The sequence below is a fragment of the Rhinolophus hipposideros genome (genome assembly GCF_964194185.1).
Source record: "Rhinolophus hipposideros genome assembly, chromosome: 24".
Classification (NCBI taxonomy): Eukaryota; Metazoa; Chordata; class Mammalia; order Chiroptera; family Rhinolophidae; genus Rhinolophus; species Rhinolophus hipposideros.
Genome location: NC_138070.1, coordinates 3605897 through 3631067, shown reverse-complemented (window position 1 = coordinate 3631067; position 25171 = coordinate 3605897). Strand labels below are relative to the sequence as shown.

Below are 25171 nucleotides of genomic sequence, written 5' to 3'. Positions count from 1 at the left end.
AGATGGGCCCCTATCTATCCCCCTCTCCTCTCCAGATCCCACTCACAGTGCCCCCACAAAAGCATGGGGGGCACTGGGAAGATGAGCAAGAGAACTGGTACACAGTAAGTGCTCAACAAATGTTTTATAATGCTTGTAAAATAAACCTGAAGGCCTTTAGCGCCCCCCCATTTTGCCTCAGTCCCCACCACTCCCTGCTGCCTCTCCTGTCTCAGCATATCACCTAAGGGTCCTATCACCCCAGCTCCTGCTTCCTGACTGCCATTTATTTGAGTTTTTGCCTCTCGGTCTACAAAATTCTTGAATGCATTTCCATTTCTAAAATGCCACAGCTAGGTCTTTGGAATTCAGTAAGTCCAAGCCAGTAAGCCTCGGTTTTACACATCTGTGAGATGGGCCAACAGGCTGGCCAACTGTGGCTACACAAAACTAGAGAGGAAAACCCAGTCCACAAGCCACACACAGCCACCCTTCAAGGAGCTAGGCCGTGGAGGTCCCCTGCTCAGTCCATTATTTAGGCCTGACACAGTGAGGGGTTGTGTATCCCGTCAACAGATTTACTTCCCTAATTACACTTGTTAGCCAACAGGTCCTACTCCTGAAGCACAGTTCCCGGAAAGCAAGAAGAGACACGGAATGCGGCTTAGGAAGCCGTCGCAGGCTGTGGAAACTTGATCGCCGAGTGGCTGTTTCACAGTGGACAATGGGACCCCACTGGTAATGGCTCAACTCGGGCTCCGGCCCTCGCCAACATGGGAAAGGGAACGCCGGCAGCCCAGGGGAGCCGGACAATGCCAGTGTCAGGGAGGACCCACCTAGAACACCTCACAGCCCTATCACCCCAGCTCATGTGCTCCCGGCCTTGCTCACTCTCCCCTGGGCTCCCCCAGACCACAGAAGCCCCAGGGAAGGACCCGCCTCCACCAGCTCCAGTCGAGCCTCTAACAGCAGTGCCCAACACTGTTACTGGGACTCTCCTCTGCAGTATCAGCCCAAACCCTCCGACCGCAGCACAAGCCGCCTCCCTCCACCAACTGCTACCGGCATCTGCTCTGGGCTGATTCTCAGTCCGGGAGGGAAACAGACCCGTCCCAACCCCTTGTCACCCAAGCACCAAGCACTCACAATCCCACGTTGAAAGTGTGTTCCACTGACCCTCATCCTCTTTACCATTATTTACGGAATATTTTTTTTAAAACAACTCCTTTTCCCTTTAATTCAGAGATCAGCAGACGTTTTCTGTAAAGAACCACATAGTGAGTTTTTCAGGCTTTGCAGTTTTTGTCTAGACTCCTCAACTCAGCTGTTGTTAACAGGAAAGCTGCCCAGTGATATGTGAGTGGGCGTGGCTTGTGTGCCAATAAAACTTTATTCACAAAAACAGGTGGTGGGGCCAGAGTTTGCCGAGCCCTGCTCTAGCTTAAATAACCCTTTAGTGTCATCCTAAACAGTGAAGTCGGAAAAAGACCAGTTGAGGTACTGGCTATTTTTTTCCTTTCAACTATGCATTAAGATAAACACACAAAACTACTCAATATTTTAAAATGTTAAGGTTATGGACTAGCCCACGTCATCTTAGGAACCCAGCCCTTGCTCTGGGAATGTGGCCCTTTTAACCACAGGGACCATGGGTCACCAGTTTGAGTTCTAGAATTTTCTGGCTGAATGAAGCAGCCATGTTCCTAGCTCTCCTCTCCGCTGCTGGGGTAGGCCCAGCATCCCCAGTGGGTGGGTCCAAACCACCATGGAGAGGGACCCAAACTGAGCAACGCGCAGATATCAGTACCCATAGCAGAGGCCGTTGAGCATGCTGGGAACCAGTCCTGAAGGCCGACCGCCCCACCCCCGCCTCTCACCTGGCTCTTCCCACGGCGCCGGTAGCTCCGCCTCACCAGGCTCTTATAGTTCTCATTCTTCTTGGTCAGGTAATAATAGAGGACACACTCAGCCACCGTCTGTGGGGCGGAGAGAGAAGAATGCTGAGGAGTGTTCAGCATCGGCGGTCAGAGCAGGAGACCAGGACCCTGAAGGCCTGGGTCCAAATCCTGCCTCCCTCACATCCTGGCTGGCTGACCTTGGCCAGGCTACCTAACCTCTGTCTCAGTTTTCTCACCTATAAAATGGGGATATTAACAGTACGCACTTCAGAGTCGTCCATAAGACCAAGTAAGTTCATATATATATAAGTTCAATACTTAGGACAGTGCCAGGCACAGAGGACAAACTATAGAGGTTGTTAGGTGTTAGTATTGTTGCAGCTACCGGTAATTGTAAGGACAAAGCTGTCATCTGCCATCCCCAGCCCAAGAGAACAAGGCTTCCTGCTCCCAGGGGGGCAAACTTCGGGGACCCCATCCCAGGTGTGAGGTTTCCTTTCTCCCACCCCAGCCTCCTCTAATACTTGGGGCCCTGAACAGAAACCTCTTCCAAGCTTTGTGCATCCAGCCTGACTAATGTCCCCATGCAACTCTTTATCTCTCTGAAATGTTTGTCTTTTCTCTGCCTTGGTCTTTTCCATGTACACCTAGACCTGAGCCCCACCACCTCTTTGTCCAAATGGGACCAGTCAGAAGGCATCCTCAGTGGACTGGAGGACTCAGTGCAATGATGCCCGCCGCCTGCAGCCAGCAGCCCTGCTCCAGGTGACAGCTCGTTAGTGCCAGCAGCCGTTACTGATCCGATGTACAATGTTTCTGTGATGTTCACAGCTGGTACCAGGCCAGGAACTCGCCTCTGAGGGGCAGACGCTGCTGGGGGGCAGACGCTGCTGGGTGCAGAGGTGGGCTGGGCCTCACACCCCCGTGTCTTCTCCACCTCCCAGAATGCACTGTGAACAGAGGCTGCTCCCAAGCTAAGCCAGGCCCACACAGCATTCAAGAAAAACATTTTATGGGCCAGCCCGGTGGCTCAGTGGGTTGGAGTGCCGTGCTCCTAACGCTGAGGTCGCCTGTTCGATTCCCACATGGGCCAGTGAGCTGCGCCCTCTACAGCTAAAATTGTGAACAACAGCTCTCCCTGGAGCTGGGCTGCCGTGAGCTGCTGTGAGCTGCAGAGTGCTGCCAGGAGCAGCTGGTGGCCACCGTGAGCAGCCGGAGGTCAGCATGAGCTGCCGTGAGCTGCCATAGACTGCTATGTGCTGCTGTGGGCTACCGTGTGCTGCTGTGGGCTACCATGTGCTGCCACGAGCGGCCGGCAGCCAGCGTGAGTGGCCGGCAGCCAGCGTGAGCTGCTGTGAGTGGCCGACCAACGACTGGCGACCGACTGCCTCAGCCGGGGGAGCGTAAGGCTCATAACACCAGCATGGGCCAAGGAGCTGTGTCCTACACAACTAGACTGAGAGACAATGGCATGAACCGGAGTGGGGGTTGGGGGAGGCGAAAGAAGGGGGAAAACAGAAACATTTTATAATCAGATGCCAGCATTTGCAAATCGGGCGATGTGGTTGTGTGACTTTCCCTTGAACAGCTTAGTACCTTCCCTTCCCTTCCCTTCCTGGTGACCACGACTATCCCTCGGCGGCAGCTGCTCCTGCAGATGGCCACAGGCCAGCCAGGTCACCGAGCTGCCACCCTGCCGTCAGCCTCACTCACTGTCAGGATGGGCATGGGGCACAGTGGGCTCCCAACCCTGCTTCAGATCCTTCTGGAAGCTCTAAGTCTCCTCCTGAGCAACCTCTTAGTCAAAGAACACTGTAAACACACTTCACTCTCCAGCATGGGGACATCTCATTCCCTCGACCCCAAATAGCGCTACTCAATTATTACCAATCTCCAGAAGCCCTAACCTAAAGTCCCCCGGGACGTCCACACCCTAGCAAGACGCCGTCACTAACTCAGGGTAGAAGCTATTTAGAGGGCTTGCTTCTCTACACTGGCTTTCAGGTGGGGGAAAATTGCCCCCGCCACTGCCCCGTCCCCCCTTCTATGCTTAGCAGCTTAGTAAGGGCAGAACTTTAAAGGGACCTTTAAAATACCCTCCTGACTCCTGCTCCTCTGCCCTCTCTGTTAGAAAGCTGGAGGCCACCAGAAGCAGAGCATTTGCAAAGCTAGGGGTGGGCAGATGCCCTGTCTCTGAGATACAAGATTCAGGGGGACGCTGCTCATGACACCTGAGCAGCAGCCTCAGAAGGTAAAACTTTGCGGGAACCCATCCCCACTCTGCCCTGTGATGCGAGGGTTCCGAGGGCTGGCTCTGACAGGGCTGTGTCCGGCCCCCACACCGGCTTCCCCACCTGTGGCCGCTGCAGGCACTGCTCAGCCCAGCCCAGCCCAGCCTCAGGCATGCACACAGGGGGCTCTGCTGTCTCTGGGACACCTTGTGTCTACCTGCCAGGAAGGGGCCGGAGCAGAAAGGGGAGTTGCCCCGGGCTAGGTCTGGGGGCGAGGTGGGGTTCAGACATCAGTGCTACGTGAAAGTTGCTCTGAAGGGGGTGGGGATTTGCTGGCCGTATGCCTGGCTTGGCATCAGGAGTGTCCGCATACAGTGACCGTCACAGAAACCTAGAAAGGTCACTCTGTCCAGCGCCCTGGAAGAATGCCACTCTTGCCTATAAAGCCTTCATGAGGACGCCATGACATCCAGAGCCCATGCCCAGTCTGTGAGGACGCTGGCTGCCACGTCTGAGGAGTCAGCTCCAGAGATACCCTGCACACAGCTCTCCTGGGGTTTCCCAGCCCGGAGCTCCGCCCCCACAGGCCCCGGGAGGCCAGGGCGGGGCCTGACGCTGCTGCTCTCAGGAGAGAGGAAGGAGGGAAGGACTGACAGACACAGCAAGGAGGGCAAGGGGCAACCAGCAGACGCTTCGTGGGTGGGGAGAAAGAATTCTTCACCGCAGCCCAGCGGCTGCCCACAGGAGTGAACATAGGAGGGGCCACAGATAGGCAGCCGGGCCAGTGGGTAGCGAGCGACTCACCTTCCTCTCCAGGAAAGATGCGATCAGGCCAAAGTTCTTGGGGTGCTGCATGAACCTGCAGGAACAGAAGAGTGGGCCTGAGACCAGGCCGAGGGGGGCCTCCCAGCTGGGCGGACGCCGAGCTCCCGGGCGCCTGCCATCTCTGCTGGCCCGGCTGGGAGGGCGCCGCCCCACTCGGAGCAATTAAGCCCAGGGGGGTGTGGGAAGGGCTGGGCGGGCGGGCCAAGGGCTCAGAGAGGGCGTTCCTTGGAGTGAGTCACTGGTTTTAGCGCCTTTGAAAATATATTTGTTTGTCCTGCTGGAGGCGGCTTCCAGGAAAAATGAGGACATTACATGCAGCTCTTTGGTGGGTCCCCCCTTTTAAATCTGCTCTTGTTTCTATCTCCAGCTGGGCCTGGGAAGCGAGGCCTCGCCCAGCCCACGCGGGGCCCCCACCAACGAGGTCACAGGTCAGGTCTCGAGTGATGGGAGCAGAAGCTCTGAGTGCTCTCGGGGAGGAGGGCAGGAGGCAGGCCAGCCAAGGAGGCAGGCCAGCCAAGGAGGCAGCAAGAAGGGACTAAAGCCGGAGGGGGTGGCGGGAGCTGGCGTCCCACCAACTGGCTTCCTGCGAAGCCGGGAGAATTACTGGGAAACAGCTCGGCCAGGCTGAAATGTCAGGGCCAAAGGAGCAGGCGGACGGCGGGGGCGGAGATGTGGGTCACGGCTGCTCCAGGCCCCAGGGGTGTGGGGTGGAGGCACTGGCCTGGGCGTCCCCACGTTGCCACCGCCCCACAGCCTCCCTCAGGGAAAGAAGAGGCTGCTGGTGAGGCAGGGGCCCCAAGTCCCCCCAACGGAGCCTGGGCCAGCACCCGGCCCTCCAGATGGCTGGGCAGGAGGCCAGCGGGCCCCTCCCGTGCTCCCCAACCAGACACCGGAGAGTCCGGAACAGCCTCTTCTCTCTTCCCGGAGGAAGCTGAGAGTCGGCAGGCTTCCCCGCCTGGGATCCCGCCTCAGGCAGCTTGCAAAGCTGGAGCAGGCCTAATGCTCTTCTTTTCAGACAGACAGGCTTCCCTTCCCCTCCCTCTCTGCCCCAGGGACATTTCCTTCCCCCAAATCCCTTCCTCGGGGTTTCCCCAAGCAGAGATGGGCCCCCAGGAGACCAGGAATCAAACTTGGGAATCTCCTAGGTCACTTGTTCCATCCCCCTGCAACCTATACTTGTATCCTCTGCCAACGACTACCGAGAATTTAAAGTTACTACCGTGTTTCCCCGAAAATAAGTCCTAGCCGGACAATCACCTCTAACGCATCTTTTGGAGCAAAAATTGATAAGACCCGGTCTTATATTACATTATATAAGACCCAATCTTACACTATAGTAAAATAAGACCCGGTATTATTATATTACATTATATTGTATTATTACGTATTATTATATATTATCATATTATATTATATTACATTACATTATATAAGACCCGGTCTTATGTTATAGTAAAATAAGACCGGGTCTTATATTAATTTTTGCTCCAAAAGATGCATTAGAGCTGATTGTCCAGCTAGGACTTATTCTCCGGGAAACACTGTATGACTGGGCACCTGACAACAGCCAAACAGGGAGGTGCTGTTGACCCTTTTTACAGATGTAGAAGCTGAGGCTCAGAGTGGGGAAGTGGCTTGCTTGAGGTCTCGAAGCCAGTAAGTGGGGAGCTCTCTCCCACAGGCATGTGACTGTCAAAGGTCCCGAGCGCTATCCATTCCACTGAAAATGAGACCTCAACCAGGACCACATTCCTTGAAAAGCACAAATACATCTCTGCAGACATCGCCCAGCCTGGGCCCCTCATCTTGTGCTATTGAATTAACAGAGCATGAACTCACTAGGTCTGAACAGCAGCATGAAATCCAGAAAGGCTGAAACACAGAAAGCACCCAGAAACACTTTTTTCCCCTCAGACAACATAAATCAGTAAAAACATCACATACCAGGGGGATTTAAATACCTAACACAACAGTAATTCTTAGCGTCCTTGACTGTTGTTCCACAGTCATTTTACTGGCTTAACATTGTGTAACACCTTCTACGTAGGACTTGATTCAATGGAGGAACCATCCTGTCTGTGACTGAGAACCTACCTAGCAGGAGCCACCAAGGAACTGGGCTTTTCTGTTTGAGCTGAAACCCCAAACACACCACAGGAACTGCTCCCCAAAGAGCTACTTCCTGTGGGAAACTGCTGAAACCTGTGTTATGGATACTTGAGGGCTTGGTATACCACCCCTCTATTTCTAAGTAAGTTTTAAAATTTCCATAGTCAAGAGCTATTCTAAAGGGTATCATTTTCCACCCGAGATGCTCTTCGATTGCTCCTCCTGTATTTTCAAGTCCTGGTATCTGCACTGGCTGACAGGCCCGGGCCTGGCCCATGACCCAGAATCGCCCCATCCCCCGACCCTGGAAAGGCAGCGCTGTTCCCAGGCCCAGCCTCGTCTCTTTTGAAGACTGTCCACCTTCTCCAGGATTGGAACCCAATGTGGAAGCCAGCAGCTAAGCAGACAGTCTGTTTCCCATACACTTCCTGGAAGAGCGAGGTTTCTGTCCATGCCTCAGTTACCCACCCTCCTGCCTCACAGGGGTCCCAAAGAAAACACTCTGTGCCCTAGGTGTGGTCCCTAGGACACAAATTTTCAGTTTGGTAAGCGGGGAAGAGGGTTTTCTCTATCCGGCAGCTCCGCACTCACCTACCTGCAAAACACTCAGTCATTCTGCTCTTACACTTTAGAGGCCCCAAGGTTTACTTCTTAGCATCCAGCTCCTGCCTCTGCTTCCCAAAGCCCTCTGCTCCCTGGCTCCATCCTCCCTCCCCCACAAGCCTCTCATTCCAGCTGAGCCCTTGCCCCTAAGCTGGGGGAGTGTGAATCCTGCCTCTACCATTTGCAAGCTGTGTGGCCTCTGTTAAATGTCTTAACCTCTCTGAGGCTGTTTCCTCACCTGGCAATGCTGTTTTGAGACATGAGGGAAAAATGCACAAAAACCCATAAAACATTTGCACAGTGTCTGGGATGGAGTGTTCAGTAAATCGCCACTTTCAAAGCAAAACGAAAACCACCGGCCAGCCACATCCCTGCCCAAGGCTGCAGCCCAGCCTCAAAGATCCTGCCTCCTATATACACCGCCGGGTCTTACATAGGGATGCCTTTACACTTTGTCCTTGAATAGTGTCCCCCAAAACGCACGTCCACCCAGAACCTAAAAATGAAACTTGGTTTGGAAATGCGTTCTCTGCAGACATAATGAGTTAAGATGAGGTCATACAGGAGTAGGGTGGCCCTGAATCTAATGTGACTGGTGTCTTTCTAAGAAGGGAAGAAGAGACACAGAACACACAGGGCAAATAAAACATGTGAAGACAGAGGCGGAGATGAAGTGATCCAGGTATAAACCAATGACAAAGACTGCCGGAAACTAAATGAAGCCAGGAGAGAGGCACAGAACGGATTCTCCCTCAGGGCTTCTAGCAGGAACCAACCCTGCTGACACCTTGACCTTGAACCTCTGGCCTCCAGGACTGAGATGATTCGTTCCTGTTGTTGTAAGCCACCCAGTTTGCCGTCCCTTGTCAGGGCTCAGGACAGAGGAGGGCAGAGAGGTTCGTGGTGGCCGGGCCAGGCCCCCCCAGCAACAGGGGACTCACTTCTCCCGAAAGGTCTCCTTCTCCTGCTCGCTCCACATGTTCATGACCTGCCGGTCTTTGTAGACCTTCATGGGGTCGTCCATGAGCCCGTTCATGTTGATGAACTTGATACGCTGCTGGTCGGCGTCGTACAGCATTGGTGGGATCACAGCCAGCTGGCGCATCTGCTTCTCCAGGTTCTGGAGAGAAATGGGGACGCACGGGGTCAGAGGGCACGCCAGACAGAGAGAGAGGGGCAGGGACACAGTGGGGGAAGGGAGGTGTTCCTGCCGCGATGGGGACCCAGGTGACATGTGGAGGGAACGAATGTTCTGAGCAGGAGTAGGACAATGTGAAACCAGAGAGAAAGAGGATGATGAGTGAAAAAATAATAATAGCCCAAGCTGGAGGCAGGCAGAATTTAAAGGCAGCCCCAGACAGGTTTATGGTGGGCAGGGCTGTAAATCAGGCAGAGAGCAGCAGTCACCCCATCTGCGGTGAGAGGGGAGCAATGAATCTTCCCTTTGGAAATGCAAGCGCCATAAAACACTGCAGGGAAGGTGTTCAGTGCAGCTGGGCCAAACGTGCTCAGGAGACAGGCCTGGCTGTTGGGATTCAGCCAGGGGCGGGGCGGAGGGCCACCTCACTCTGGGAGAGCCCGATGACATTGCACAACCATTTCCTCCCCAGCCGCCCACCCAATACCCTGGCACCCTGCTCCTCCATGCGTGCCCACCTGGGACTGGCCCTGCCCCGCCTGAGCACGGCACACATCGGGCGGGCTTGCTCCTAATGCATGGGGATGGCTGTTAGAGGCTCTGAGCTGCCACTCAGCTGGGCTCATCTCCCCAAATCTCCAGAGCAGCCCATTACCGGCCATTAATTACCCATTTCCAGAGGCAGGAGAGGGCCCAGCCAGGCCAAGGTTAGCTAGTTCAAAGGCTCGCTCCCTCCCAGCTTTCCACATCCAATCTCTCCATTCAGTGCCCAGCACCCCCAACAGGAACAGGGAGCTAAGGGGTGGGGGTACAGCCTGACTTGGCTGGGAGAAGGACCCCATGGAGGCCTGAGCCACCCCAACATGGCAGCAGCCCTCCAATACCCTCAATCCCCAGCTGCTGGAGAGACGGGTGACGGCACACCCCGAGGCCAGTCATGGGCTCTGCCCCTCGGCTGCCTTCCTGCCTCTCTCCATGGGACCTGTGCCTGACTGCTGGCAGCTCCCCAGAGGAGGATGGGTAACATCTGCCCTCTGGACAGTTCCCTCCTTCCCACCCTCCCAGGGGGCCTCAGTTCGGCCCAGGCTGCTGGGGTGCAGTTTCAGCCCTGAGTTCCCCTGCCACCCATTCCCCAGGACGTTGTTCCCACCACACCTAAGGACGCCGGTGGCTATATTCTCATGTGGCCAGGACCTAGGGACACTGAATCAGCCGGACACCTGTCCCCAGGATTCCCATCTGTCTCACTGGAGAATCAGCAGCCAGAGCAGCGCTGTCCAGCAGGGCATTCTACCTGCCACGCCCAGCGTGGGAGACACTGCCTACATGCAGCCACTGGGCACCCGAGACGCGGCTCGTGACACTGAGGCATGGGGTTTTCATTTCATTCTAGTAAATTTCAATTTGAATAGCCACATGTGGCTAGAGGCTATTGCACTGAGTTAGAGCTCCAGTATGTCCCATCTGGACCAGCGTCCCAAAGCGAGGACATGTGCCCCGGAAGGCTCCCTCATGTCTACTGTGGTGCTGGAAAAATGGGGGTGTGGGGTGGGGGTCTGGCACATTAGATGCTTGACCAGGAGGGGACAGGCCAATACCAGCCCTTCCCCAGGAGCAAACACCTCCTCTTTCTCTGCTTCCTGGACACCTCTGGGTTCCAGCAACCAGTCAGGGTCACCCAGGTTGAACTCCAGGTGACCCCAGGGACGCCCATGGGAAAACAGAGGCGACGCCTGAGCTGGCAGGGCTGGGAGTCCTGATAGGAGGCCCCGGCCTGGTGGGCAGCGGCTGTGTTAGGAACTGTCCCTCAGCCCAGGTTCCAGGTACCAGGAGGCTGACTTAGAAACCACAGCTCTCGAGCCCTCGTCCTCTACTTTGCAGTTAGGCTAAGCCAATGAGAGGCACTGAAAAAAGGTGGGGGACAGGAGAAGGGAGAGGCCGGGATACTGATCCCCAGCTTCTTCCCCACTATGGCGTCATCATGGAGCCAGGTCCTGCCCGGCGGCCTCCCTGGACAGACCCAGAACACCCCGTCTGCGCGTCCTTCAGGACTGGAGACAGGTGATGGCTACTCCCTCAGTGTCCCAACATCCCGCGCTGGTTCTGCCCACACTTCAGCCACAAGCCCATGGTTGCAACCAGCCAGGTGGGCGAGCGTCGAGGCCACGGACTCACCTCCTGTTCCGAGAGGCCGTCGATGATCTCGGACACCTCGTGCTCGCTGCGGGCGGCTGACATGGAGAGCCCGCTGCCCCGTTGGCCCACCCTGCTGCAAAGCAAAGGGACACGGTCAGGACCGGCCTCTCAGCAGTCAAGGACGCATGGCCAGTCCTGCAGCACAGACCTGAGCCCACAACTTCCCCAGAGGCAGCGTGTGGGCCGCAGGGAGGGGCCAGGGCTCCCACACCCACAGGGACAGTCCTAAGCCAAGGGCTGGGGGAGAGCCCCCGACCCCCACCCAGGAATGCCAGAACCCAGAGACAGCAGGGGGCTCAGCTGCTGCTTCTCTCCTAAGATGCCCCCCAAAAAGCCCAGCCACACAGATCCACATTCAAGTCCCAGCTCTGCCTCTGTGGACCTGTGCCTGTTTCCTCCCTGTAACGTGGACATGAAGTGGCACCAGCTCCCAGGGCCAGGAGGAGGCATTCTGTGAGACATTGAGTGTGCAGGACAGAGTGAAGTCTATATGATCAGTGCTCGTGAGCCGGCATCTTATCTGCTAACCAAAGAAAACAGGACAACAAAAACTCCAGCCACACATCACCGAGCACCTACTGTGTGCTGAGTACGCCTACGCTCAATCTCACTCAGTTCTCACTGCCGCCATGTGAGACCAAAATCCTCATGGGAGCCAGGCGGTCCTATCCCCTTACATCCACACCAGGGATCTCAAGTCAGCTGCCTTCAGGGGCCGTGCGGGCCACATAAGTGAACGAAGTAGGTACCAGCCCAGGGCAGTGGAAGGAGAGCTTGCTCGCTGAAATGCATTTCAGTTTCAAGTAAGTGTTCAGGCCAAGCAGGCTCTGTATGACACATCCAAGGGCCTGACGTGGCCCCTAGGCCACCAGTTTGAGACGCTGCTGTACTTCCTATTTCACACTTGCTAGGCTCCTCTGCAGGTCTGGAGGAGGGAGGGAGGAGGGAGGGAAGGGAAGGGAGGGAGGAGAGAGGGGGGAGGGAGGGAGGGGCAAGGAAAGGGAAGGGAGGAGGGAGGGAGGGACCGAGGGGGGGAGGGAGGGAAAAAAGGGGGAGAGAGGGAAAGAGAGAAGGAGGGAGCGAGGGGGGAAGGAGGGAGGAGGGAGGGGGCCGAGGGAGGCGGGTGCCCGGGCTCACCTTTGCATGCGCTCCTGCAGCTCCCGCTGCTTGCGGATCTCAGGGAACTGCTTCTCGTAGTACTCCCGCACCTTGCTCTCTTTCGCCCGCCTCCGAGGGTTGTTCTCAATGCGTTCCACCTTCTTCTCCCAGGCTTCCATGAGCTGATCATAGCGCTGGCAGAACTTCTGTTCCTGGAGGGTGGGGGGACACTGCTCAAGGGGGGCACCCTCCTAAATCTGGACACGCAGCCCCCTGGCTCCCTGCCCTGGTCACCTCCCTCCCTGGGGAACAGCCGCCCCACCTGGCCTTCCCTGAGAAAGGCCTCGTTGGATATGGAAGCCACCAGCTACAAGTGGCAGTTAAATTCAAATCACACAAAATTAAGATCCCTGGTCCCCCCGCCACATTTCTAGTACTCGATAACCACACGTGGCTAAGGCCACCGCCCAGTGAGCAGTGCACAGAGGCCATGTCTGTCATCGCAGGGAGCTATGTTGGACCGAGCGGCTCGGGGTGTCAGGTGGGCCCAGGTGGACCTCCGAGAGGTATCGCTTTCTGAACAGCTCCTCATCCCCGGCCTCAGGTTCAACCGTGCTCCCCAGGCCCGGGGGTTGGGTGTGAAGACCCAGCTGCCATCCATCCAAGACAAGGAAGTCCCTCTTTATGTCAAACCACAGTGCCACCTACTCTCCGTCCTTGGAGAGAAGAACCCCACCTGGCCCAGAACTTAGCTGCCTTGCTAGCGAGTCTGCAAGGTGACCTGGACCTCGAGCAGGTGGGGAGCGTCCGGCCGCCCATGAGACACCGTCCCCCCATCTCTAACAGCTGCGGTGGACAGATGGCATGGTCTAGGAGTCTCGCTTGAACGCCTTCTCGACAATTCAGCAGTCAGAAAACCCCTCCTGGTCCCCGTGCTGACACCCCACCCCATCCTGTGTTTCAGCCTCTGACCTTGGTCCTCAGCAAAGCTACCAGCCTGACAGTCCCCAAGGGGTGGTCAGGCAAGCTTTGATCGGGGAGGAAAACTTGATACCAGCTCCCAGGGGCCCCACATGTATGTGGGCTGCTCAAAGACCCCTTGGAGATCAAGACACGGTTCCAGTAACAGACAATGGCCACACACGCTGCGGCAGTGTGCCAAGGAAGCTGCCCACCAGGGACAGGGATCGGCACGAGGGACGCCAGCCCAGGCTGTCAGAATGAGGACCCTCCCTGCCCTCTCAACACCCCAGAGTGGCCTCAGTCTGATGGGTGCGAGTGAGAAGTGTCAGACAAGGAAAGGTGAGAAAATGTGAACCAAAAACAAGCAGAAGAAAGTAATGCAGCTACTGCTGAAGACAAGCAACCCACAGAGGGGCTGGTGGGGTGGTGACAAGATGAGCCAGCCTGTCTGGGACCCTCATGGAGAGTGGTGGAGCAAAGGGACACGGCAGGAATGACTCTGAGGGGACATTCAGCCATGCTGTCCAACCCCAAGCACTGGGTGCAGACCCGAGCAGCTCCCAGGACAGCCCAGGACAAAGAAGTCCCCCTCCACATCTGACCACAGTGCCACCTGCTGTCGCATGTGCCTGTGTCCACTGCGCTGATGTGCTGTCAGCCCACTGGGTGCCCTGGGACGACGCACTGCAGGTGGCTGGCTACCGCCCTCCCCTGGGGCAGCAGTGACTGCTCAGTGGGGGCTTCCACAAGGGGGGATCCACTGGCCAGGGGAGGAAGCAGATCACACACACACACACACGCACACACACACACACACACACACACACGAGCAGGGCCGCCGTGCCCCTGCAACCACAGCTTGTGTGTATAAAGAAGACAAGTCACCCTCTGAGCCTCTCGCACACCCTCCGCCAGAATTCTTCTCCATCATCATCACCACCATCACCACCATGACACTGGCTGAGCGCTACTGGGTCACATGGCCAGGCTCAGAGCTGAGTCCTTCCATGGACTGAACTCACCCAAAGCCACACAAGCAGTGACCGTCCCCTGCACAGGTGGCGCTGGGGGCCCCGCACTCAGGGCCCCTTGCCCAGATCACAGTTGGGGACTGGGGACAGTTATTCTGGTGAAGTCCAGGGCACCTTTTCCTTCGTTATTCATGTTTCTGGTGTCACACCCAAGAATCCATTGCCAGATCCAAGGTCATGAAGATTCACCCTTATGGGGTTTTCTTCCCAGGAATTTTATGGTTTTAGCTCTTGCATGGAGGTCTCTGATTCATTCTGAGTTAAATCTGTGAGGTGGGAGTCCCACTCCATTCTTTTGTGTGTGGATGCCCAGTTGTCCTAGTGCCATCTGTTGAAGAGACCGTCCTTTCTCATTGAATGGACTTGGCCTGTTGTCAAAACCCAACTGGCCGCAGATGTGAGGGCTTGTTTCTGAGCTCTGTTCTAGTCCACTCATCTCCATGTCTGTTCTTACACCACAACCACACTGTTGGGGTAACTGTAGCTTTGTGATATGTCTGAAATCGGGAAGGAAGTCTTCGAACCTGGTTGTTGTTTTCAGGATTGTTTTGGCTATCCAGGTCCCTTGCAATCCCGTATGAATTTTAGGGTCAGCTTGCAGCTGCCAGTTTTGAGGTCCTTCTGTATGCAGCCTGTCACTCAGCAGCTCAATGAGGTGGGTGTTCCTATTATCCCCAGTGAACAGAAGACGAAACTGAGGCCAGGAGTTAAATGATTTGCCCCGGTCACCCAGCAAGGCCAGGATCTGAACCCCCTCCTGCCCTGCCAGGTGGAGTGTAACACAGCTCTGTGTCTGGGAGACAATGAGAAACAGGGAAGGTGGCCTCAGGCCAAGGGAGGGTGGCTGGAGCCCAGCGTCCCCCAGACCTGCACGGAACCTGCAGCCTCCCACAAAGGCCTTTCGCAGGGCTCAGCAGGACGGGATGGCAGAGCCCCAAGAATGCTCTCCCACTGGCTATCCTGAGAATGGGGGATCCAGCCTCCTCTCCACACATCTGGTGATGGATGAGGGTGATGAGGAGAGAGCTCTCCCAGCCTGTCCTGCCCATAGCTCAGGCTGCAGGAGTCCTGGACGCTGGGTGGGCCATGCAGCTGAGGCCTGGGGGCCATCCTGGCCAAGCCCCCTCCCAGGCCTTGCTGAAACCACATGCAGTCAGAGGTTTTGGGCCCATCATATAAGAACAGGAACCAGATCATTCCATACGCCCTCCTGTAGCAGCTTCTGTGAATTCTGTGGTTTCTGAATTCATTTTCACAAGGGCCACCTGGCATTTCTTAGCAGTCTCCAGTTCCTCTGTCTTTAAACGAGCTGATCTCCCCTCCACCAGCTTAAGGGAACCCCCCCCCCTTCTTAAGAACTTATACCCACCCCAACTCTACCTAGTCAGCCACAGGGATCCTTTTAAAATGTAAATCGGACCCCCCCCACCCCCAGGCAGGACAACAGGGTACATAGGTGGTCATAGTATTCTGGTAAACTGCCTATACGACTGACAACTCTTATAATGAAGACTTTGCATTCTTTATTAAGAATACATTTATTAAAAGTAAACTAAGTATCCCACTGTGTTTGTAATAAAATCTAAACGCTGCATCCTAGTTGTGGGTAAACATTTCTAGGTGATCTGGCTCCCAAGGGTCCCCCGTCAGTCGCAGCTTCTCCCCTGCCCCCCATTCATGCACCTGCCTGCTACCTTCCTGCCTCAGTGCCTTTGCACTTTCTGGCTCTCTGCCTGACATTCCGATCTCCAGATCTTCACACGGCTGGTCTTTTCTTGCCATCCCCAGCTCAGTACTGAGGTCCCCACCACCACCCCTCTGCTCACCACAGCTCGGCGCTGTGCCAGGCCCCCAGCAGGTTCTTGGAAATGTTTAACTCGATGAATAAGATGGGATGACCAGGTACGTGAATCCCATCCACCCTGCCCAGTGCCTATGGTCACCATCTGTCAATCCAGGGGTCTGAGGAAGTTGAGAAAGGAAAGGCTGGGAAGCACACCACCGCGTCCCACCCCTGGGGTCCAGAGTGCCACACACTCAGCATCTGGGCCAAAAGTGTCCTCTCCAAGGACTCCTCTGGTCTGGGTCAAGAGCAAGGTGAGTTCAGAAACTGGCTCAGAGGGACCCAGGCCCTCAAGTTGTCCCATCTGAGCTTTTGTGAGATGGTATAAACCTGCCGTAAGAATTCAGGTCCCACAGAGAAACCAGTCTCTCAATGCACGAACATACAGAGTTGAAAAAAACTGCATAGAAATGAAGGTAAAACTCGATCAAACTGCTCCTGAACTCCACCCAGTGCACTTTCTCAGCTACACAAGTTCTCTTACTGTTTAAGCCCATCTGAACCGGCTCCTTTCCCCCTCACAGCTGAGAGAATACCAACGGGTAGCTACCCCTTCATCACTTGGCCCCACAATGTAAACAGCTACACTGAGCCACAGCTGCATGTGTCCCCTCAACACATGCCCACCTGGTTGTATGCAGGAGCGGGCATCCTGACATGTTGACACAGCTGCTGACCACTGGGAAAGCCTCATTCCCAAGGCAGCCCCCTGCATCGCCACCACCCAGCACCCCCTTGTCCTCCACCTCTTACAACAAACCTCTCTTTCTGCGTATGAAAGCCCAACAGGTCCTCTGACAAGGAACCAGTTTTCCCAGCCAACATTCTGCCATCTTCCTGTGTAGGTTGGGAAAGCAGCGGCAAAGTTCTGGGCCCAGCCCACTCCCGGACCTCCCTGGGGCAGCCAAAGGCAAGCCCCGGGCCTCACTGAGCAGCTGCTCTCTCCCCGTTTGTCTCACTGTCCTTGGCGTTTCTTCAGAGCCTCGACACTCAGGAATGAGACAGCTGCAGAACCAAGGGGTCCCGGCGGGTCTCGGGCTCTCAAGCCTGGACCACAGGGGCGAGGATGAGGTTCCAGGGTGGGGGCCGCGGGGGGACTTACCCATTGTTTCCGAGCGTGATTCCTCCTCTTGAAGTACAAGATTAACTTTTTCCGCATCGCCTGGTTTCTACGCGGGAAGGAGAAACAGCAAGCGGGGCGGGTCAGCATTGCGGGGCTCCGGCCTCCCTTCTGTCCTGAGCTGCTCCTGAGAGCCAGGCCTGTGTTGGCCCATTACTGGTTCTTGGGGAGACAGGACACACCCGGAACCCCGCAGAGCAAGCCAGCAACTGCCAGTGTACGTCTTCCTCTGCCCACAACCCCAAAGTGCCCCACCCACAATCAGACTGAGCATGGTCTACAGGGAATGGGACTCTGAAGGGGGACGAGGTATCTGTGCCCTCCTGCCCTCACCTGGACCTGCCATCACCCCCACACACACACAGGATCCCCTCGGCCCGTGAGCCACACGTGCTGTGGAAAACTGGCCACAGAGACACATCCACAGCCTCAGACTAGGAACGTAGTCCGGGAGACCAAGACCCCACACCTGCAGCTGCAAACAGGCGGGGTCTCGGGGTCTGGCGTGGTGTCCCTCAGGCTGGCGCCCACCAAGCTCTGTGCTCTGGCCTCCAGGCACCTCTGCCGCAGCAGTGGGGGTGACACAGGCAGAACAGCAACAGGCTGGTGGGAGCCAGCACAGCAGGCTGGGCCCCTCTCTGGGCATCAGGGCGCTCGACCAAGGGGCTACACCCAGCACTGGGGCTCAGATGGCAGTGGGTGCTCCCTGGGGAAGATGTAAGCAGTTGAGAGAGAGAGAGAGAGAGAGAGAGAGAGAGAGAGAGAGAGAGAGAGAGAGAGAGAGAGAGAGAGAGGCAGAGACACAGACCAAGATGAGGAAGAGAGACAGAGAGAAGACCCAGAGAACAGGGGAGAGGGAGAGAGAGGAGATGAATGAGATGAGATCCAAAGAGAGGACAGGAATCCAGAGAGGGACAGAGGGAGATGAGACCCAGAGGAACATGAGAATGGGAAAGATGGGGGAGACAGGCAGAAAGAGAGAAAGACAAGCTCTGAAGAAAGGGTGACAGAGGGAGAAAGGAGACCCAGAGGCGACCCCGATGCAGAAGGGGTGGCAGACACCCCCCCACCATCCAGACACCTGAGGTCCCCTCCCCACAACCTCCAACACGAGCAGATTGCCCCGGGCCTGTGGGGTCCCAGACAGGCCTGGGGAGCCGCTGAGCCCCTGAACTTGCTCACTCAGATCTGGGTGGCTGCAACATCAACTTTCCTGGGAAGGGGCATCCCGGCTTCCTCACATTCTCAACAGTGTCTAACCCAGAAACAAATCTCACAAATTGCTGACAGGGAGCCACACCCCGTCCAGCCTAGGAGGCACCAGGCCCATGGGCCACCCAGGACCCCAACCTGAGGAAGACAAAGGTTGGGGGGGCACCCCAGGCCCTGATGGACAAGCAAAGATCCCCCAACACCTACCTCCCAGGCGCTGAAGGGCCTGGAATCAATCTGACAAAGGGACCCCAAGGAGAGTCCCTCTCCGCCCGCATGCCCCGGGCAGACACACACCCTCGCCTCAGAAGGCCTCGCTGCCAGGCCCAGCCCCCTACCTCTATCCTGGGCTGGACGAGCGTGCCCTGGGCCTGCCTGCTACACCCACTCTGACCCCCAGGCCCCACACTGACTTCCAGCAGGTAGGTAGGGTCTTCACTTCCTGGTCTTACATCCGAAACACTAACGGGCCTGCACATTCCTTCTAAATTAGGAGGGAAAGGCCGCAGTGAGCACGTGGGCAGTGGTGCCTCACTGGAACCCCCATGAACCCAGTGGGGCTCAGAGCCCTGTCTGCTTCCCGGGCCCCCACAAGGAAGAGCCACACCCATTCATGGCTCCCAGGGTCATTCTGGCCTCGCATCAGTCAGGACCTCCCCACCTAGAGGCCACACTGCTTACAGCAGCCACCCCTGTCCTGGTCAGGGCAGGCACAGGGATCCTCAGTCACACAGGCTGAGACCAGAACCACACCACACGGAGTCTCTGACCAGATCTCAGAAGATCTCTCTCAGCCTCAACTTCCTCATCCAAAAAATGGGAAGCAATCGCATTCTACATTCATCTCCTTGGTCAGTCAACAAATGTATACTGAGCACCTACTATGTGCCAGGCACTGTTCTAGGCACTGGGGACACAAGACAGGTGAAGCCCCGGCCCTCATGGAAGTGTCACTTAGGAAGGTCACCCTGACAATAAGCAAGGTAATCAAAATAATCCTGGACGTGGGAACGTAAATGGGGTGGTAGGTCGTGACTGGGTGGGGGGGAGCTATTTTAGATTCAGTGGTGCAGACAAGTCTGTGAGAGATGAGCTCCAGATCACCCGACGGACCCGGATGGGGAAAGATCTGGAGGGAAGGGCACTCCAGGCAGGGCCATGTGGGTTTCAACACAGTAAAGAATTTGGATTTAAAAAAAGATGGACAGCTGAAAAGGGCAAGAAGCAACAAGGGCCCAGCAGTCCCAAGGTCTTACTTCTCAGCACCATATTCCAATAAAAGGGGCCATTTCTCCTGCAGGAACGGCTGATTCCAGAGCTGGGATGGGAAATACATACAATGTGCCCAGAACACCCTTAAGTAAAAAAGTGCTGGAAAGAAAAAAGATCAGAAGAACACAGGACCCAACCCGAAAGAGTTCCCGACTGCCAAAGCGGGAACAATTTGAGCGGCAAAATAAATAACGCTAGATTATAACCCAAGGAAAAAACAAATATATGTGAGTCCACACTGATATAAATAAATGGTTGAATAAATAAATAGATGGAGAAGGAAGGAGTGTTCCTTACAGAATTCGAATTAATCAACGTAGGAGGAAGGAGGGAAACAGAAAATCGCCGTTAGAGCTAGCGGCTCCGGCCAGGTCTGTTGGCGTAGGAATGGTCAATGAGTCGGCAAAGCTTGGAGCAGAAACAGGAATTTGCACAGCCTCACAGCAGCTCCCCCAGATGTTTACCTCACACCCACAAATTCTCGCCTCTTTCTCCTCCAGGAGGTGGAGCTGGGTGGGCTCCCCTGCCCTTGACAGTAGTGGGACGTGGCAACTTGCCTCTAAAGCAGGGACGGAAGGACAGACAGCTGTGGGACAGAGCAGACACACAGCTGACACCATCCTGAGCGAGGGAGCAAGGCGAACACCACCAGTCAGTGGGTGTGAGGGACCCGGACAGGACGGGGGACGGGTGTGATGGGGAGGCCCTCCCTCACCTCTGCGGGTCTCCCCCAAGTCCACAAGCCCAGCCTCCTCATGAGGAAACATCAGCCCAACCCAAACCAAGGGCCATTCTACAAAATCCCTGACTGGCACTCTTCAAAAGTGTCCGGGTCAGGAAAACCAAGGGAAGGCTGACAAGCTGACAGACTGGAGACTGAGGGGACACGAGGACAGAGTGCAGCGTGGGGACCTGGATCTGATCTTGGACCAAGAAACACATTCGTGAAAAAACTGGGAAAACTGCTTTAGCTGACGGTATCGTGTCACGGCCACTCTCAAGGCTCTGAGAAGTATGCCGCACGTGTAAGATGTCTGCCTCAGGGGGGCACTGGGTGAAGGGCACACGACACATTCTCTGTACCATGTTTGCAACACTTTGGGAAATTCAGCTATCTTAAAACAAATAGTGAAAAAGAGAAGGGCAGCTGATTCCAGAGCTGGGATGGGAAATACATAGGAAATCCTGAAATGTCGTATGAAAGTCAAATATAATTTACTTTGCAGCTTGCAGGGGGCTTGGTGTGTATTATGGGTTGAAATGTGTCCCTCCCCCCAGAAAAGAGGCTGGAGTCCTGACCCCCAGACCCTCAGCATGTGCCCTGGGATTTGCACATTGGGTACAGCGGTCATCGAGTTAGAATGAGGTCATGAGGGCGGCCCTAGCCCCAGATGGCTGGCGTCCTTTTAAAAAGGGGAAGTTGGGCCATGGAGACAGACCCAATTGGGCACACGGACCAAAGACTACATGAAAGGACACGAAGGCTGTGTGATCACACGCTGAGAAATGCCGCGCTGGCCAGCAAGCACCGCGAGCCGAGAGGCAGGAAGGAGCGTCCACTAGAGCCTGCCCACACCTCATCTCCGACCACCGACCCCCTGAGCCGTGAAAAAAAGCTGCTGCTGTTGTCGCTCCCCCCCCCCCAGTCTGTGGTGGTCGTCCCAGCAGCCCCGGGACACTAACACAGCGCACAGTGGTCTTCGGCAGATAGCGGCGCTATGGCTGAGAGCTGGAAAGGGCTGGGTGAGGACAAAGTCTCGTGGGGCAGCTGCCTGCGTTCACCTCGGCAACTCAGGGCGTGACATCTCCCTGGCTGACCCGGGTTTCCTGCCAAGGCCTCTACCAAGCCTGACACCCAGAGGCATCTGCTTCCTGCCAAAGGGGACAAATGTCCATAGGTTGCAAACCGGTGCAGTCCACCTACCAGAGCCAGTGCGTGCCAGTGTTGGGCTTGGACTGTGCTTTTTGAAAACTCTGGATTTGTTGCCCGCATTGAAAACCAGAAGCTAGTGCACAAAAAGCTGAACTGACAGCTTCTCTGAAAACATCAGGCAGTCTGGCCATACTCTGGTAAGTGAGGCCTACGGCCCCTTGAAAAGGGCCACGAGCTCACCATTCACCGAGTCCCCACCACTCCCCACCACTCCCCACTGCCTCACAGCCACCCTCTCCACTCTACTCCCCTTCCCGCCCCTGGAGGCTGACATCCGGGTTTGCAATCCCCTCCACATCTGGCAGGGGGTATCCACTTGTTCAACATCCTTCCAGCAAACATTTTTTAAGTGTTTATTTTGAACCAAGAAGTGTTTTGGTAGTGGAGATGCAAATAGCTTGCTTACTGGAGACATTTCTTTTCTACTGGGATTTTTGTCCAGCAAAAATAAGGAATGCAATCTCCAAGAAGGCTCAGGAAGGGCTGATAAACCAGCAACATAATGAGTTCGCTGGCCGAGGCATTTATAGGGTGCAAAGGATATCTACAGACTCCTGGAGAAAGTCGGGGTGTAAAAAGCACAACCTGTGAGGGATTGTAGGCCTCGTCCTCTGACCTGGACTGGGAAGGAGAAATGTGAGCCAGGAGGGAGCAATAAGGAAATGGAAACTGTAGAGGTTTGAGGAAACTAGCCAAGCCCTGAGTGAAAATGGCCCCAGGACCTATGCAGTTCTGGAAAAGGATAACTTGTGGCAATCTGGGAGGCTTCCTGGAGGAAGGGAGGTTTGAGGTGAAGCTTGGGAAAAGCAGAGGAATGGGACAGGCAGAGGAAAATGAGGACAGTGCTGGGTTCCAGGTGAGAAAGGGGTGATGGTGAATTCAGAGCAGGTGAGGAGGGGTGTTCTGGCAGAGCCAGACCCCTGGCTGCTAGGGAAGAGTCAGATGGAGGCAGCTCGTGCAGGACCCTGAATGCCTTGGGAAGAGCCTGTCAGATTGGGGTGACTGATAGTTTGAAGTCTGCTTACTGGGCACCAAGCTCTTTCCCATGCTAAATAGATGCTCCAAGACCATCTTACTGACAAGCAAAGTGACATGACTCGCCAAGGTCACCGGGCTAGCAAGGGACAGACCCCGGACTGGAGACCCAGGAGAGGAAAGAAGGTGGGTGTATAGATGGGGCTGGCCTAGGAGTTTGGCTGTGTACCCTGGGGAAGTCACTTAACATCTCTGAACCTCCGAAGCAAGACCATAAAGACGTCTTGCTTGGAGGTTCAGGGATGTTAAGTGACCCAGTAACCTGGGTCCCAAGCATCCTTTCCATCTGCACAGCCCTCTGGGCTAATGGCTCCAATCAGCCAGCCGCCACAGGAGGCAGTAAGGGGAAGAAATCAGGCTGCAGGACAAGAAAAAAGGGGAAGAACACACAGGAACCAGCAGCTTTCCAGACCCCAAGGGGATGAGGGGGCAAGAGGAACAGGGCCGGGGCCTGGGCTCTAACACCAAGCGAGGGTGTGGCAAGTGAGGCCACAGCAGAACCCACAGGATCAGTCATTGTCACCCGTGCCTCAGCCCCACACCCTTTCCCCATCACATGTGGGCTTCATGAAGCCAGTGAGTTCAGCCGAGAGCGCTCAGGCAGGTCCTGCAGAAGGGACCCCTCCCTCCATGGAGCACCCACTTATGCTGCTCAGGGCTGCCCCCGACCCCTTCTCCTGCTCCCCAAGGCTGAGGTCTGAGTCGTTCCTGAGGCCTGGGGCTAAGATCCCACAGCAAGTCCCCCCACCCCCCGCAAACGGTGGCCACCCCACACCTCCCAAGGAGGCAGGTGGCAGAGGGAGAGCAGTCAAAGTGTGTCCAGGTGACTTCAACACATCTGAAATTGCCAGTGAAGCAGGAAGTCAAGCGTGAAATTAACTTTAACTCTCATCCCCGGCAAGCAGACACAGAGAAATTAAAGTGACAGGGCAAGGTCCTTGGGGAAGGGATCACCTCCCACCTGGCAGCAATTACGGCAACAGGAGGGAGGGGTCCTGAGAGGAGGCGAGGGGGACGAGGGACACGGGCGAGCCTGCTCGCGCTCGGCATCACCTCAGCCTGATCCTCTTGTTGTCCTTACCAGGCTGCCGCGATTTCACGTCCGATTTATTCATTACCTGTCTACACCACCAGAAGGTCAGGCCTCACCCACTGCTGTCTCCTCAGGGCCCGGAACGGTGCCCAGCACACAGCAGGCGCTCAGTAAACATTCGTGGAACGAATGAAGTAAGAAGGAGTAAGGCACTCCCGAGTCTCTGCGGACAAAGTAAGAACAGAAAGCACCGAAGGCCTGTGTGCCTGGCACTGACTGGGCACCTCAGGGACAGTAGCTCCTGAATACAGGCAGTAATAACACAGACAAGCGCTGTATTATTCCCATCTCACAGACCGAGACACCGAGGCACTGGGAGTAAGAGGCTCGTGGCCCTCACCCTGTCCCTGCAGCGTCAGCTCTCATCTCAGAAAGTGGCTTCACTGTCTAAGCCCCCAGCTGCCCAGACCCCAGACCTTGGCAACCATGGGCCCTGCCATCCCTGACCCTCCACACCCCACCCCCGAAGCTCCCACAGGGTCAGGCGCCACCTGCCTCCACGCTAGCTACCACTGCTTGCTGTGTTTGCTGGGAAGGCCGCAGTGACCTCTGCCAAGGTCTTCCAACCCTCAGTCCTTTCTCCCCGTGGCCACCAGTGTGAGCTTTTAAAAGCGAAAATCCAGTCATATCACTTGCTGGAGGAAACCCCGTCGCTGGCCTCCCTGTGCACAGATAATGAAACCCAAGCTCCTCACCCTTGCAGGCAGCTTCCTTCCCTTTACCTACCCCTCAGGCCATGCTGGCCTTCTCTGTGATCCCACCAGCCCCAGGGCCTTTGCACTGCCTGTCCCAGCTGCCTAGGAGGTGCACACAGCTGGCTGCCGCTCAGCCACCGAGTGCCCACTCAACTGTCAGGTCCTACCCTGATCCGCCTGGCTAGTCACCCCTCACTTTCTCTCCTGTCGCCCCACTTACCATCCGCATGGCATTTGCTACACTGCACTGATCTAATGAGTTCCACACTGAAGTTTCACACACAGAAGTGATCACGCGTTTAGTTAATGGAAAACCGTTTTTAAAAAAGTAAAATTCTAAGGAAACGTTAAGTTCAAATAATTTAGTTATAGGTATATTTTTCTAACATAAAACTGACCACTTATTATGTAAGAAACCTTAAAACTATTCATCTCTGTTTTAATTTTTAAACACGTTCACCTGTGACTTTCAGCCTAGAACAAATGTCACTAGGTGGCTACCTCCTGGGCCGAGACGTACTCCACAGGCCAGAGCCATGCTCTGACGCAGACTATGGGCCGTGGAAATATGGTACTGATTTCAGTGAGCTTGTAGTTTAATTCTACTTACCAGAGATGCGGCAGTCTCTTATGTGCTAATATTCTTTGTCTGGATCGTTTTTGTTTGGATTTCTATGGCTGTTTTTATAACCGGAAAGCTTCCAGCATCCACATTATTCAGCTTAAAATACTACTCGTTTTCAGTGGTAAAAGTTACGTAAAAATTTCAGTATAATCCTAGGACTATCAAAAATTATGTCAAAAGGAAAACTACAACTAGGTATATCAAAGCATAAAGAGCTTAAGATAGCTATGGACTATATAGTACTTTTTATGAACTGATTGTTTTTGTTTATT

The 25171-nt window shown here is 55.4% G+C and overlaps 1 protein-coding gene across 22 annotated transcripts in view; it reads right to left on the bottom strand.

The window, feature by feature from the left end:
- NCOR2 (nuclear receptor corepressor 2) overlaps positions 1-25171 on the bottom strand; it is a 185070-nt gene that overhangs the window by 78165 nt on the left and 81734 nt on the right. For all 22 annotated transcript variants that reach the window (XM_081037413.1, XM_081037418.1, XM_081037431.1 and 19 more), the window contains 6 exons: positions 17017-17083; positions 12117-12289; positions 10959-11052; positions 8587-8765; positions 4913-4967; positions 1857-1955 (listed from right to left, as the gene is read on the bottom strand). In XM_081037413.1, coding sequence (XP_080893539.1) covers positions 1857-1955; positions 4913-4967; positions 8587-8765; positions 10959-11052; positions 12117-12289; positions 17017-17083 — 667 coding nt within the window. The remainder of the gene's footprint in view (positions 1-1856; positions 1956-4912; positions 4968-8586; positions 8766-10958; positions 11053-12116; positions 12290-17016; positions 17084-25171) is intronic.